This window comes from Stenella coeruleoalba (genome assembly GCF_951394435.1).
Source record: "Stenella coeruleoalba genome assembly, chromosome: 5".
NCBI lineage: Eukaryota > Metazoa > Chordata > Mammalia > Artiodactyla > Delphinidae > Stenella > Stenella coeruleoalba.
This window is the reverse complement of record NC_137150.1, coordinates 69,774,143-69,789,337: the sequence shown is the minus strand read 5'-3', so window position 1 is coordinate 69,789,337 and position 15,195 is coordinate 69,774,143. Positions and strand designations below refer to the sequence as shown.

Genomic DNA, 15,195 nt, shown 5'->3' with positions numbered 1-15,195 from the left:
AAAGTTTGGGGGAAGTAGAAACCACTAGAAACAATTATTATTCAGCTCTAAGATGGGAGGAGAGAAGGTAAGGCAAGCCAGTCTGCTGTCAAATACAGGCGAAGGCCAAAGGGCCGATTAGTGAGAATATTTGAGCCCATGCCTGCTTTTACTTGAAGAAGAAAGGAGCCAGCAGGCAGGCTTCCTTTCCATCCCTGCTACCCCATTGGCCTGCAGACTTCTTGCCTGGGTTGGGTGGCTTTACAGAAGCAACTTTGCAGTTCACAGATGTCAGCTCTGAGCCTTCCCACAATGTGCCTTCCTGCAACACTGCCACCTTGTGGGCTGGTGGCAGGCAACCTGACAAAAGCCCCTGTGATTATACCCAAGTACTCTACTCGGAATTTATCGTACAGGGCATGGGGAGCTATTGAAGCTTTTGAGCATAGGGGTTAGGTATTATTGAAGCTTATGTTAATAAGATTTTAAGGGGCAGGGTGTGCAAAATGATTTTGTTGAAGATCTTAACTCACTAATGATCTTCTCTACCAGTTTCCAGGAAGTCCACAGCTTTGCCTCTGGCAAAGCTCTGCCCTGGGGCCCACTGTGTGTGGCCATGGCCAGCTGCCACTCTCTGATCCTTCTGGACAGGACCATCCAGGGAGATCCACTGGACCTCAAAATGTTTGAGGTCACAGCTTGAGTAAGGTGATTATTTCTTGGCTCTACTGAATGAGGAAAACTGGAAGAAATACTTACCAGGCGTTCCAAGGCATTTCTAACTTTGGTTGAAACCCAGAGAAGATTCATAACAATATGTGAATGAGGGTCTGATCCTACCTGAATTTCCCAGTCCCTGCTCCAAGACTCTATTAACTAGTGCAACATGAGCTAGGGTTCCATGATCAAATAAATTTGAGAACTGCTGTTCAAACAAAGTTAAGTTGATTTCTTTAGGATTTCTTTAATATAGTGTGGTGCATTGTGAATATTCAAGAGGGAATATAATACGCAACATTTACTAAACCTATTTCACCACAGAAAACCTTGACAGGCCAAAACATGGTACAAAACACTCTTGGAAAAACACTAGTCTAAAGCAGTACCGTTAATGCAGTAGCCACTAGCCATGCTGGCTATTGAACACATGAACTGTGGGTATGCATCTAAGGAGCTGGATTTTAAATTTTATTTATTTTAACTAATTTAAATTTAAATAGCCACAAGTGGCTCGTAGCTACTGTACTAGACAGTATAGGTCTCAAAACCAGAATGGAGGTCCCTCAATCCAATGGGTTCTGTTTCCTGAGGTGAATGTAGGTGACAGCTGAAGGTTATAAGACTCCCCCCTGGTGACTGTCATGACACAGTGGGAAAACCTCTTGATTCCGCCGCTCTCTAGATGCAAGACCCCAAATCCAGAACAAGATTCTGAGTCATGACCTCATCTGCGCATTTGGGTAATAATGCCTCAGTCAGGAGCACGTTGAGACTGTGAGCCTGAAGGGGCGGCATGCATTGTAAAGTGCCCAAACCATGGAGAGTATTCATTCATTCATTAGTTAGTTAATTAACTACATTGTTCTGCCCTCCAAAAAAATGTTCTAAAGCTACTTATAGTGACACACAACATACAGGACAGCATTTAAACAGAGTTGTAACGGAATGAAAACAGATGACTGTACAGACATGGAGAACACCTCACAAAGAGGCTAATTCAAAGATTTATTGTAGGAAAATTGTAGTTTTCTAGAGTCCAAAGTAATAAAAGGCCAAACCTGGTAAACAGGGAAATTTCTGGTATCAGTACATTCAAATGAGAGCATTTGCTGTGGAGAAATGCTTGATATTGTCGACTGAAAAAAAATTCACAACCTAAAAGTCGAGAGTTATATTTTATGTGGCAGACAAAACTGAGGACTTAAGCCCAGGGCGCAGCATCTCAGATAATTCTGACGGACTACAAGAGGCAAGTTGGGCGGGGAGGGGGAGCCAGGATACAAAGGAGTTTTTGCAACAAAGACCAGGTAGTCAAATCAAAAGATTACTGTTAATTAAAGGCAACAAGATATCTCAAGTTAAGGAATTCAGCACTTTTCTATGTATGGGAAAATGCAAGAGTCTGGGCTCACTGAAATCATTCCTTTGATATGCACCTCAGCTCTCTGGGGCCAGCATCCTGTGTTTTCTCATCCTGAGTCTCCTCAGGGTGCACTGTCAGGGGTGCCTGCAGAGGCTGAATGCTAGATGGCAGGCATCCTATTTCTATCCCGAGTTCCCTGAGGGCTCACCATCTAGGCAGCTGTAATGTGCTGGCTTGATGGTTCCAATGTCCTTTGTTTGCTGATATGGCAGGAAATATTTTTATTCACAATATAAGGGCAAGACTAAAATCACTTCTCTGGATCTTAATGGAGAGGAATCAGTGTAATTTTTATAAGCAAGGTCCTTACCAGCATCATTGGTGCTGACACAGTGAGGAGTTGCACATGGTCATTATTGCTGTATGTGACTTTGATCCTGGTTCTAACAGTGCCCCCTTCTCCAATGGAGGAGGCTTGATCTCTTTGTACAAATGACATACAAGTTGGGGTCTTATGTGAGGACATAAATCTATAGTATTAGCTCTGTAAGTACTGTCTTTAAGACCAGTTATATCCACCCCAAGCAAAGAAAGTGCAAATTGTTCATTGAGTTTAAAGCTGGATGAGAAAGAGTCTCTAGTTAAATATCTTTTGGTAGTTCCTTTCACTAAGCGTAATGGGGAGGGAAAATGTCCTTACAGACTCTAAGAATATGAGCACTAGAAGGGATGTCATGATATTTTTCAGAAGAAATTGAGATCTGCAGAAATGAAGTGATATCCCCAAGGTTGAACAAGTAAGTGATAGAGTGGAAACCAGATGTTGTCTCCAATTTTCTGACTTGTGCTATTTATATATCTGACTGCCTTTACCATATTTTAGCTTAACATTGGTTTCTCAGATGGTATAACTTATACTGTTGTAACACCCAAAGAATACAAATTATTTTCAAATATGCTTTCTAATTTGCTAGCAGCTAACTTGTAACTCTCTAGCTAACGAATTAAGCTAGTAGCATAGATAGAGCATAAGAAATAGTATCGTGTTTATCTCAAGACTCAACCCTCTGTCATCTGAGAGCTAGTGTGCTCAGGTATATTGGAGAGTAGATCTCCACTTCAACCCTCATCCATGTACAAGACACGCCTTTTAGGAAGAGCCAATGGGCTGTAGTTAGCACTTCCTCCACCAATTACTACTTAAAATGTAGTCACAATAATTCTGGCTTTTTGGCATTTTACAATAAGGTCCTTAATATAAATCAACACAACAGAAATTTGACAATGATGGTATTAAGATAATTGGCCTACAAGAGAAAATACATGAAAAGGGTTTTGAAGAGATTAAAGTGCTATTTAGATATTTATTAGAGAGATATTTCTTTCTTATTATTTTTCTCTAAGGAATCTTATGAATGTTTTCATTTTAAAACAGGTAACGGAAGATTGCAATGTAGACTACTGCAAATTTGGGATATCAGTTTCCAACATGGTAATAAAACCAGGACCAAAAGCCAGTTGGGTATGATTTGCTTTTTTTAAATTATATAAATATTCCCCCTTAAAACTGGTGAAATTCCCCTGTCTTTTACATATTTTTATATTCCTATTATTTTGTCTTAGCCTAACAGTATCCATGGTCAGTTTGCTCATTCCTTCATTCCTGAATTTATCCATTAATTTATTCAACAAACACTCATGAGGTACCTACGTATGCTCGAGCACTGTGCTAAGCGCTAAGGCATAAAGTGACTTCAAAACTAGACATGCTGGGAGGGACCTTCAAGATGGCGGAGAAGTAAGACGTGGAGATCACCTTCTTCCCCACAAATACATCAAAAATATATCTACATGTGGAACAACTCCTACAGAACATCTACTGAATGCTGGCAGAAGACCTCAAATTTCCCAAAAGGCAAGAAATTCCCCAAAGAAATTTGCCTACCTGGGTAGGGCAAAAGAAAAAAACAGAGACAAAAGAATAGGGATGGGAGCTGCATCTCTGGGAGGGAGCTGTGAAGGAGGAAAGGTTTCCACACACTAGGAAGCCCCTTCACTGGCGGGGACAGGGGATGGCCGGGGGGAAGCTTCGGAGCCATGGAAGAGAGCGCAGCAACAGGGGTGCAGAGGGCAAAGTGGAGAGATTCCTGCACAGAGGATCAGGGCCGACCGGCACTCACCAGCCTGAGAGGCTTGTCTGCTCACCCGCCGGGGCCAGCGGGGCTGAGAGCTGAGGCTCGGGCTTCGGAGGTCAGATCCCAGGGAGAAGACTGGGGTTGGCGGCGTGAACACAGCCTGAAGGGGGCTAGTGCGCCACAGCTAGCTGGGAGGGAGTCCGGGAGAGTCTGGACCTGCCTAAGAGGCAAGAGACCATTGTTTCAGGGTGCGCAGGGAGAGGGGATTCAGAGCACTGCCTAAACCAACTCCAGAGAAGGGCACGAGCCGTGGCTGTCAGCGTGGACACCAGAGACAGGCATTAAACGCTAAGGCTGCTGCTGCCACCACCAAGAAGCCTGTGTGCAAGCGCATGTCACTATCCACACACACCCTCCCCAACCCGGGAGGCTGTGCAGCCCGCCACTGCCAGGGTCCCGTGATCCAGGGACAACTTCCCAGGGAGAGGACGCGGCACGCCTCAGGCTGTTGCAACATCATGCTGGCCTCTGCTGACACAGGCTCACCCTGCATTCCAATTATAACTACCGTTCCCTTCCCTCCCCTCTGGCCTGAGTAAGCCAGAGCCCCCTAATCAGCCGCTGCTTTAACCCCATCCTGTCTGGGTGGGAACAGATGCCTGAGGGCGACCTACACGAAGAGGCGGGGCCAAAACCAAAGTTGAACTCCAGGAGCTGTGCGGACAAAGAAGACAAAGGGAAATTTCTCTGTGCAGCCCCAGAAGCAGCGGATTAAATCCCCACAATCAACTTGATGTACCCTGCATCTGTGGAATACCTGAATAGACAACGAATCATCCCAAAATTGAGGTGGTGGATTTTGGGAGCAGCTGTAGACTTAAGGTTTGCAGTCTGCAACTGACCTGTTCCTGATTTTTATGTTTATCTTAGTATAGTTTTTAGCACTTGTTATCATTGGTGGTTTTGTTTATTGGTTTGGTTGCTCTCTTCTTTTAATTAAATATTACTAATTTTTAATTTTTTTATTTTAATAATTTTATTTTTTTAATTTATTATTTTTTTATTTTATTTTGTTCTCCTTTTTCTTTGGAGCCATGTGGCTGATAGGGTCTTGGTGCTCTGGCCTGGTGTCAGGCCTGAGCCTCTGAGGTGGGAGAGCCGAGTTCAGAATCTGGACTACCAGAGACATCCCGGCCCCATGTAATATCAATTGGCGAAATCTCTCCCTGAGATCTCCGTCTCAACGCTAAGACCCAGCTCCACCCAACGGCCAGCAACCTCCAGTGCTAGACGCCCCAAGCCAAACAACTAGCAAGACAGGAACACAACCCCACCCATTAGCAGAGAGGCTACCTAAGGTATTACTAACTTCACAGATACCCCAAAACACACCACCGGACACGGTCCTGCCCACGAGAAAGACAAGATCCAGCCTCATCCACCAGAACACAGGTACCAGTCCCCTCCACCAGGAAGCCTACACAACCCACTGAACCAACCTTACCCACTGGGGGCACACACCAAAAACAATGGGAACTATGAACCTGCAGCCTGTGAAAAGGAGACCCAAACACAGTAAGCTAAGCAAAATGAGAAGACAGAGAAATATGCAGCAGATGAGGGAGCAAGGTAAAAACCCACCAGACCAAACAAATAAAGAGGACATAGGCAGTCTACCTGAAAAGAATTCAGAGAAATGATAGTAAAGATGATCCAAAATCTTGGAAATAGAATGGAGAAAATAAAAGAAACGTTTAACAAGGACCTAGAAGAAATAAAGAGCACACAAACAATGATGAACACCACAATAAATGAAATTAAAAATTCTCTAAAAGGAATCAATAGCAGAATAAATGAAGCAGAAGAACAGATAAGTGACCTGGAAGATAAATAGTGGAAATAATTACCACACAGCAGAATGAAGAAAAAAGAATAAAAAGAATTGAGGACAGTCTCAGAGACCTCTGGGACAACATTAAACACACCAACATTCAAATTATAGGGGTCCCAGAAGAAGAAGAGAAAAAGAAAGGGTCTGAAAAAATATTTGAAGAGATTATAGTTGAAAACTTCCCTAACATGGAAAAAGAAATAGTCAAGTCCAGGAAGCACAGAGAGTCCCATACAGGTTAAATCCAAGGAGAAACACTCCAAGACACATATTAATCAAACTATCAAAAATTAGATACAAAGAAAAAATATTAAAAGCAACAAGGGAAAAACAACAAATAACACACAAGAGAATCCCCATGAGGTTAACAGCTGATCTTTTAGCAGAAACTCTGCAAGCCAGAAGGGAGTGGCAGGACATATTTAGAGTCACGAAAGGGGAAAACCTACAACCAAGATTACTCTACCAAGCAAGGACCTCATTCAGATTTGATGGAGAAATTAAAACCTTTACAGACAAGCAAAAGCTAAGAGAATTCAGCACCACCAAATGAGTTTTACAACAAATGCTAAAGGAACTTCTCTAGGCAGGAAACACAAGAGAAGGAAAAGACCTACAAAAACAAACTCAAAACAATTAAGAAAATGGTAATAGGAACATACATATCGACAATTACCTTAAATGTAAATGGATTAAATGCTCCAACCAAAAGACAGACTGGCTGAATGGATACAAAAACATGACCCCGTATATATGCTGTCTACAAGAGACCCACTTCAGACCTAGGGACACATACAGACTGAAAGTAAGGGGATGGAAAAAGATATTCCATGCAAATGGAAATCAAAAGAAAGCTGGAGTAGCAATTCTCATATCAGAAAAAAAGAGACTTTAAAATAAAGACTATTACAAGAGACAAAGAAGGACACTACATAATGATCATGGGATCAATCCAAGAAGAAGATATAACAATTGTAAACATTTATGCACCCAAAATAGGAGCACCTCAATACATAAGGCAAATGCTAACAGCCATAAAAGGGGAAGTTGACAGTAACAGAATAACAATAGGGGACTTTAACAACCACTTTCAGCAATGTACAGGTCATCCAAAATGAAAATAAATAAGGAAACACAAGTTTAAATGACACATTAAACCAGATGGACTTGATATATACAGGACAGTCCATCCATAACAACAGAATACACTTTCTTCTCAAGTGCTCATGGAACATTCTCCAGGGTGGGTCATATCTTGGGTCACAAATCAAGCCTTGGTAAATTTAAGAAAATTGGAATCGTAGCAAGTACCTTTTCCAACCACAAAACTATGAGACTAGTTATCAATGATAAGAAAAGAAAAACTGTAAAAAGTACAAACACATGGAGGCTAAACAGTATGTTACTAAATAACCAAGAGATCCCTGAAGAAATAAAACAGGAAATAAAAAAATATCTAGAAACAAATGACAATGAAAACACGATGACGCAAAACCTATGGGATGCAGCAAAAGCAGTTCTAAGAGGGAAGTTTATAACAATACAATCCTACTTCAAGAAACAACAAACATCTCAAATAAACAACCTAACCTTGCACCTAAAGCAATTAGAGAAAGAAGAACAAAAAAAACCCCAAAGTTAGCAGAAGGAAAGAAATCATAAAGATCAGATCAGAAATAAATGAAAAAGAAATGAAGGAAACAATAGCAAAAATCTATAAAACTAAAAGCTGGGACAGACACCAAAAACAATGGGAACTTGTTCTTTGAGAAGATAAACAAAATTGATAAACCATTAGCCAGACTCATCAAGTAAAAAAAGGAGAAGGCTCAAATCAACAGAATTAGAAATGAAAAAGGAGAAGTAACAACTGACACTGCAGATATACAAAGGTTCATGAGAGATTACTACAAGCAACTATACGCCAAAAAAATGGACAACCTGCAAGAAATGGACAAATTCTTAAAAAACACAACCTTCTGAGGCTGAACCAGGAAGAAATAGAAAATATAAACAGACCAATCACAAGCACTAAAATTGAGACTGTGATTAAAAATCTTCCAACAAACAAAAGCCCAGGAGCAGTTGGCTTCACAGGCAAATTCTATCAAACAAAGCTCTTAGAGAAGAGCTAACACCTATCCTTCTCAAACTCTTCCAAAATATAGCAGAGGGAGGAACACTCCCAAACTCATTCTATGAGCCCACCATCACCCTAATACCAAAACCAGACAAAGATACCACATAAAAAGAAAACTACAGGCCAATATCACTGATGAACATAGATTCAAAAATCCTGAAGAAACTACTAGCAAACAGAATCCAACAGCACATTAAAAGGATCATACAATATGATCAAGCAGGGTTTATCCCAGGAATGCAAGGGTCTTCAATATACACAAATCAATCAATGTGATAAACCATATTAACAAACTGAAGGAGAAAAACATATGATAATCTCAATAGATGCAGAAAAATCTTTCAACAAAATTCAACACCAATTTATGACAAAAACTCTCCAGAAAGTAGGCATACAGGGAAGCTACCTCAACATAATAAAGTCCATAAATGACAAACCCATAGCCAACATCGTTCTCAATGGTGAAAAATGGAAACAATTTCCTCTAAGATCAGGAACAAGACAAGGTTGCCCACTCTCCCCATTATTATTCCACTTAGTTTTGGAACTTTTAGTCACAGCAGTCAGAGAAGAAAAAGAAGCAAAAGGAATCCAAATCAGAAAAGAAGAAGTAAAACTCTCACTGTTCGCAGATGACATGGTATTATACATAGAGAATCCAAAAGATGCTACCAGAAAACTACTAGAGCTAATCAATGAATCTGGTAAAGTAGTAGGATACAAAATTAATGCACAGAAATCTCTGACATTCCTATACACTAATGATGAAAAATATGAAAGAGAAATTAAGGAAACACTCTCATTTGCCATTGCAACAAAAAGAATAAAATACCTAAGAATAAACCTACCTAAGGAGACAAAAGACCTGTATGCAGAAAACTATGACACTGATGACAGAAATTAAAGATGATACAAACAGACGGAGAGATATACCATGTTCTTGGATTAGAAGAATCAACATCATGAAAATGACTATACTACCCAAAGCAATCTACAGATTCAATGCAATTCCTATCAAACTACCAATGGCATTTTTCACAGAACTAGAACAAAAAATTTCACAATTTGTATGGATACACAAAACACCCCAAATAGCCAAAGCAATCCTGAGAAAGAAAAACGGAGCTGGAGGAATCAGGCTCCCTGACTTCAGACTATACTCAAAGCTACAGTAATCAAGACACTATGGTACTGGCACAAAAACAGAAATATAGATGAGTGGAACAGGATAGAAAGCCCAGAGAAAAACCCACACACATATGGTCACCTTATCTTTGATAAAGGAGGCAAGAATGTACAATGGAGAAATGACAGCCTCTTCAATAAGTGGTGCTGGGAAAACTGGACAGCTACATGTAAAATCATGAAATTACAACACTTCCTAACACCATACACAAAGATAAACTCAAAATGGATTAAAGACCTAATTATAAGATCGGACACTGTAAAAATCTTAGGGAAAACATAGGAAGAACACTCTTTGACATAAATCACAACAAGATCCTTTTTGACCCACCTCCTAGAGAAATGGAAATAAAAACAAAAATAATCAAATGGGACCTAATGAAACTTAAAAGCTTTTGCACAGCAAAGGAAACCATAAACAAAACAAAAAGCCAACCCTCAGAATGGGAGAAAATATTTGCAAATGAAGCAACTGACAACGGATTAATCTCCAAAATATACAAGCAGCTCATGCAGCTCAATATCAAAAAAAATAAACAACCTAATCCAAAAATGAGCAAAAGACCTAAATAGACATTTCTCCAAAGAAGATATACAGATTTCCAACAAACACATGAAAGGATGCTCAACATCACTAATCATTAGAGAAAGGTAAGTCAAAACTACAAGGAGGTATCACCTCACACTGCTCAGAATGACTATCATCAAAAAGTCGACAAACAATAAATGCTGGAGAGGGTGTGGAGAAAAGGGAACCCTCTTACACTGTTGGTAGCAATTTAAATTGATACAGCCACTGTGGAGAACAGTATGGAGGTTCCTTAAAAAACTAAAACTAGAACTACCGTATGACCCAGTTATCCCACTACTGGGCATATATCCTGAGAAAACCATAATTCAAAAAATGTTCATTGCAACACTCTTTACAATATCCAGGACATGGAAGCAACCTAAGTGTCCATCGACAGATGAATGGATAAAGAAGATGTGGCACATATATACAATGGAATATTACTCAGCCATAAAAAGAAATGAAATTGAGTTATTTGTAGTGAAGTGGATGGACCTAGAGTCTGTCACACAGAGTGCAATAAGTCAGAAAGAGAAAAGCAAATACTGTATGCTAACACATATATATGGAATCTAAGAAAAGAAAAAAGGTTCTGATGAACCTAGGGACAGGACAGGAATAAAGATGCAGACGTAGAGAATGGATTTGAGGACACGTGGAGGGAGAAGGGTAAGCTGGGACGAAGTGAGAGAGTGGCATGGACATATATACACTACCAAATGTAAAATAGCTAGCTAGTGGGAAGCAGCCGCATAGCACAGGGAGATCAGCTTGGTGCTTTGTGCCCACCTAGAGGGGTGGGATAGGGAGGGTGGGAGGAAGACACAAGAGGGAGGGGATCTGGTGATACATGCATACGTATAGCTGATTCACTCTGTTATACAGCAGAAACTAACACACCATTGTAAAGCAATTATACTCCAATAAAGATGTTTAAAAGAAAAAAAAGGAAAGAAAATAGAAAAAGAGAAATGCAAAAAAAAAGAAAGCTAGACATGTTGGGCTCTGTGCTGGAAGAATATGTGGACTGATAGAAAAATCAATATAGGTGCAAATAAATGCAGTATAATGTGCCAAGTGCTATAATAAAGGCTGAAGAAAGAACAGCGAGAGTCCAGAGGTGGGAGTAAATACTGTTTTTAGGAGAGAAGTACCACAGAGGTGGTGCCCTGCAAACTTGGTCTGGAAGATGACTCAGATTCCTCCAAGCAGCCAAGGGGAAGGGCCTTGCAGACCAGACAACTTGATGAGAGAATCGCCTTAGACGCAGCTAGAAAAATATCAACGTTGTGACAACGTACGACTTGGAAGCCATCGCCATCTTTCGACAGTTTCCATTTTCCTGCAGCCTGCAGAGGATGTCTGTGGTCATTCAGCTGGAGGGGAGGATTATTTTTGTGTCTATATGAAAGGTGCCCCGGAGATGCTGGCTAGGTTCTGCAGATCTGAAACAGGTACTAACTGACACTTATCTCTTTCAGGAGGCAAAAATATTTTAAAAGCTCAAACACACAGAGCAAACCAACCTAAATCAATGAATGTGGAGGTGGTTATTTTCTCGGTAAGTGGGAAGTGGGCTCAGTAGATCTGCTAAGGCAGAAGTGGTAACTTAAAAACAGAGAAGCGGTGAGTAAATGTCAGCCAGAAAAGCCCAACCACAATTGGGCATCAGAGAGGGAGGTGTGAAGCAAGCCTCAGAAGCCAGAACGGGGAGCTACAGCGGGGTCAGAGGACCAGGGAGGATGAGAATGAGGAGTGTTAAAAGGAACCAAAGAGACAGGTCTGAACCCTAGATTAATTCTGCAGACAGGGATGCTCTGCCACCTCCTGGGGGCTGGCATCACTTATGGGGTCTTAGACAGATCAATGAGAGGAGAATATAAAAAAGATAAATCTTTTAGGAAAAAAAAAGTGATTAGAGTAAATTAGATGGTATTAGAGCAAGGTAATTGATCACTTTCACAGCAATTTCATCTTTCAGGGCCAGATTTTGAGCTTATTTGCATTGTTTCTTAGTCTTATAAACATATGCACTCTCTAAGCTGCAGCCCAGATTTGTAAGAATATTGTTGCATTCAAATGAGTTCATTTGGATAAAACTGGCCTTTTTACTCCTGATTTTCATCTATATTCTCCTTACAGTTGCTGATAGCCATCAACTTGTGCACAGAATTCTAAGATTTGACAAATGGTTGCTTTAACTTCTCTCTCTACTTCGAGTCTTTTTTTAGAAGTCCCTCTTTTTTCTGATTTTGATCTTCCTCATAGCTCCCATCAACTCCATCCTTCACAGATTGATGGTCGGTACTTGGCTGTTCATTTTTTTTCAGGTGTCCTTTGCCACCCCTTATTCATCTGGTAGCCCTTCCAATTCTTCTTATTGTCCTAAATTCTGATCCTTGACATATGCTAATATCATATTCATACAGTTGGCACTTTGAAAGACCTCCAGAATCCTTTAGATATGTCTTCTTTCAAGAATCAGTAGTACACCTCCTTCGGGTCTGGAGAGGTAGTGAGTGCAAATTGAGTTCCTTATATGAAGTAGAACTCAGTATTCTTAATTACGTTCAGGAGATACATTGTCCTCAGCAGAGGACAATCTGTAGATTATTTTTTCTTTCGAAGTTTCTCAGTTTTTAAAGTTTGTTTTTGAATTGTTTATGACAAAGGAGTAAAGAAATACTGTGGAAAATTGAATAACAGATCATCTGCATCACTTATCTTTGATTTTGTGTTGCTGGTAGAGAGATCCTTACTTACATACAATTATTAACCCCTCTGCACAAGATGCGGATATCCTCGGTTCCACATTACTATTTACAACCTAAGTCTATCTACTCAAATATAATCAGTAATCACCGTCCCTTCCTTACCCTGTGTCTATTTCCCCCATCTATAAAATGTGGGATTGGGTGATCTCTAAGAAGCCTTTCACCATGACATTTTAATCTTCTAAATAGAATCACAAATATATGCGGTTCACAAATATATGAACGGCACTCTCAGGTTTAACATTCAAGGTGTTAGCTATTCTTGAGGAAGCATAAAGACCCATAACACACAGGATTTTGTAATTTTTCAAGATACAAATTTTAATAATGAAAGTTAAAGTCATGTGTGAAGACAAGATTTATGTCGCTAGAAGTGGAATGTAGCTGCCACCCAGCTGTCACATACAAATTAAACAGTGATGTTCTCATTTAAAAGCACCAGTGAGAGAGACATTATTATAAATATGACAAAATTTAAAAATGAGGATAAATTGTGCTGGATTTCCAACTATCCCAGGTTTTCCCAGAGAATATCAGGAGCCTATTTATCATGCTTCCTAGAATATAGTTATCATTTTCAAACAGGGTTAAAGAATAGGGTTTTGATTTTTTTTTGAGTCAAATTATATTCAGCAAAAATTTCCAATTAGGAAAATCAAGATGTATAAAAAACTGACATCATAAAGGGGAAGTAGAAGCGTTTCCTGAGATGACTTAGGGGGAAAAAGAATCAGGAGCAATACCTTATCAAGATTCACCCTTTCATGAGTTTAGCCAATTTCTATTGAGCTTGACTATGTATTGGATGCCCCTCAAGGCACTGAGGATTCAGAAGTGAATAAAATCAAATCCTTGCCCTCACAAAGCTTATATCCTAATTGGGGGAAATAATTAATAAGTTAATCTATAAAATATTGTCAGGCAGTGATAAATGCCCTGAAAGAAGAAAAAAAGCAGGTTGAAAGGATTTTAAAAATGACAGAGAGCACCGTATTACATGGGGAGATTAGGGAAGTCCTCTGAGGGGGTAACATTTGAACAGAGATCTGAGTAAAGTCAGGGAGCAGAGCATGCAAGTATCCAGGGACGGAGCACTGCAGGCAATAGGAATAGTGGAGGCAACAGGCCTCGACACAGGATTTTGCTAGAATGTTGTAGAATCCCGAGATACCCAAGTGCCTGAAGCAGTGAAAAAGGGAAGAGTCATAAAACAGAGACTCAAAGCAGAATACATTGGTGAGAAGATTTTGGAATTTTTCTTTTAGTTCTGGTTAATGAGAAAATATTAATCCAATTTATAATAGAAAGTCATGAAGTTAAATGATGAGAATTTAACAAATTCTATATTAAGGTGCATTTTCTTTTATAATATTCTCTAAGATCATGAGGTAGGATTCATATCTGATTATCTGAGTATTCACCAACGTGCCTAATATAGGATCTAAAATAAAGTAGTAATTTAGTAACTGGACTGTGGAATGAAGGATGTAGCTACTTATACTCTACTCCAGAGAGAAGTTTCTTCATTGTATTCTTATCCACGTTGAATTATTTCTCATCAAGAAATTCAACTCTGATTTTTTTCTTAAAGGAGTTTACTGACCACGTGATCATTTCCCTCCCAAGTCCTACTAACATGATAGAAAAGAAAGTTTCAGAGAAAACTAGAGAAGGAATAAGTGTAGATGAGAGATTTCTATATATTTCTGTAAGTCATAAAGTAAATGGAGGAGTGGTAGCTGAATCAGCAGGATAGAAGAAGCTATAGCTTATACCAAGACAGAGAGATTGCAGGAGGAAAGCTGGTTCACCCTGTAGAACCCCAGAGAGAACGAGACTCTGATATGCCATGTACTGTGGAAGGTGGAGATGAGACTGAGGACAGTGAACATAGGAGTGGACTGACAGCAGGCACAGAAGTTGGTTCCCTAGGTCTCCCTATCCTTCCCCTTCCTCTTCCTGAAATCTTAACTCCACTCTGGACAGAAAAAGGAAAAAATGAGGGATCAAGAAAGAGCTCTTGGCCCCCAAATTTACTTTTTAAGAAACACCTGAGATTTATTTTATTTTAGAGGAGAGGTCCCACTACCTAATGTAACCCAGTTAGACTCCAAGCCTCCCATTTCAAGTTCTGAAAACTCTTCAGATCCTTGGCTGATGTCATGTATTTACTGGATGTTACAGATGGAGGCTGAAATAAATGATTCCATATTCAACTATTACTATAGTATCCTGTATGCAGTACGTACTTAATAAATGTCTACTAAACTAAAATGCTTACAAGCTAAAAAAGTTTTAAAAATATATGACTAACAAAAAATTTTAAAAACCAACAGAAGAGTTGGAAGATAAACACATTGTTTTAAAAAAAATGGAGTTGAAAAACTGGAAGCAGCTAAAAGATATAAAAGTAGTTACCTCTGAGAAGGAGAAGGGG

General features: G+C 39.7%; 1 protein-coding gene across 1 annotated transcript in view; it reads left to right on the top strand.

Annotated features, from left to right (window-relative positions):
• LOC307186358 (putative cation-transporting ATPase 13A5) overlaps window positions 1–15,195 on the top strand; it is a gene marked incomplete at its 3' end in the record, with an annotated part of 102,089 nt that overhangs the window by 48,670 nt on the left and 38,224 nt on the right. Inside the window, 4 exon segments of the mRNA XM_079921413.1 lie at window positions 532–679; window positions 3,498–3,584; window positions 11,259–11,361; window positions 11,364–11,438. Coding sequence (XP_079777539.1) covers window positions 532–679; window positions 3,498–3,584; window positions 11,259–11,361; window positions 11,364–11,438 — 413 coding nt within the window.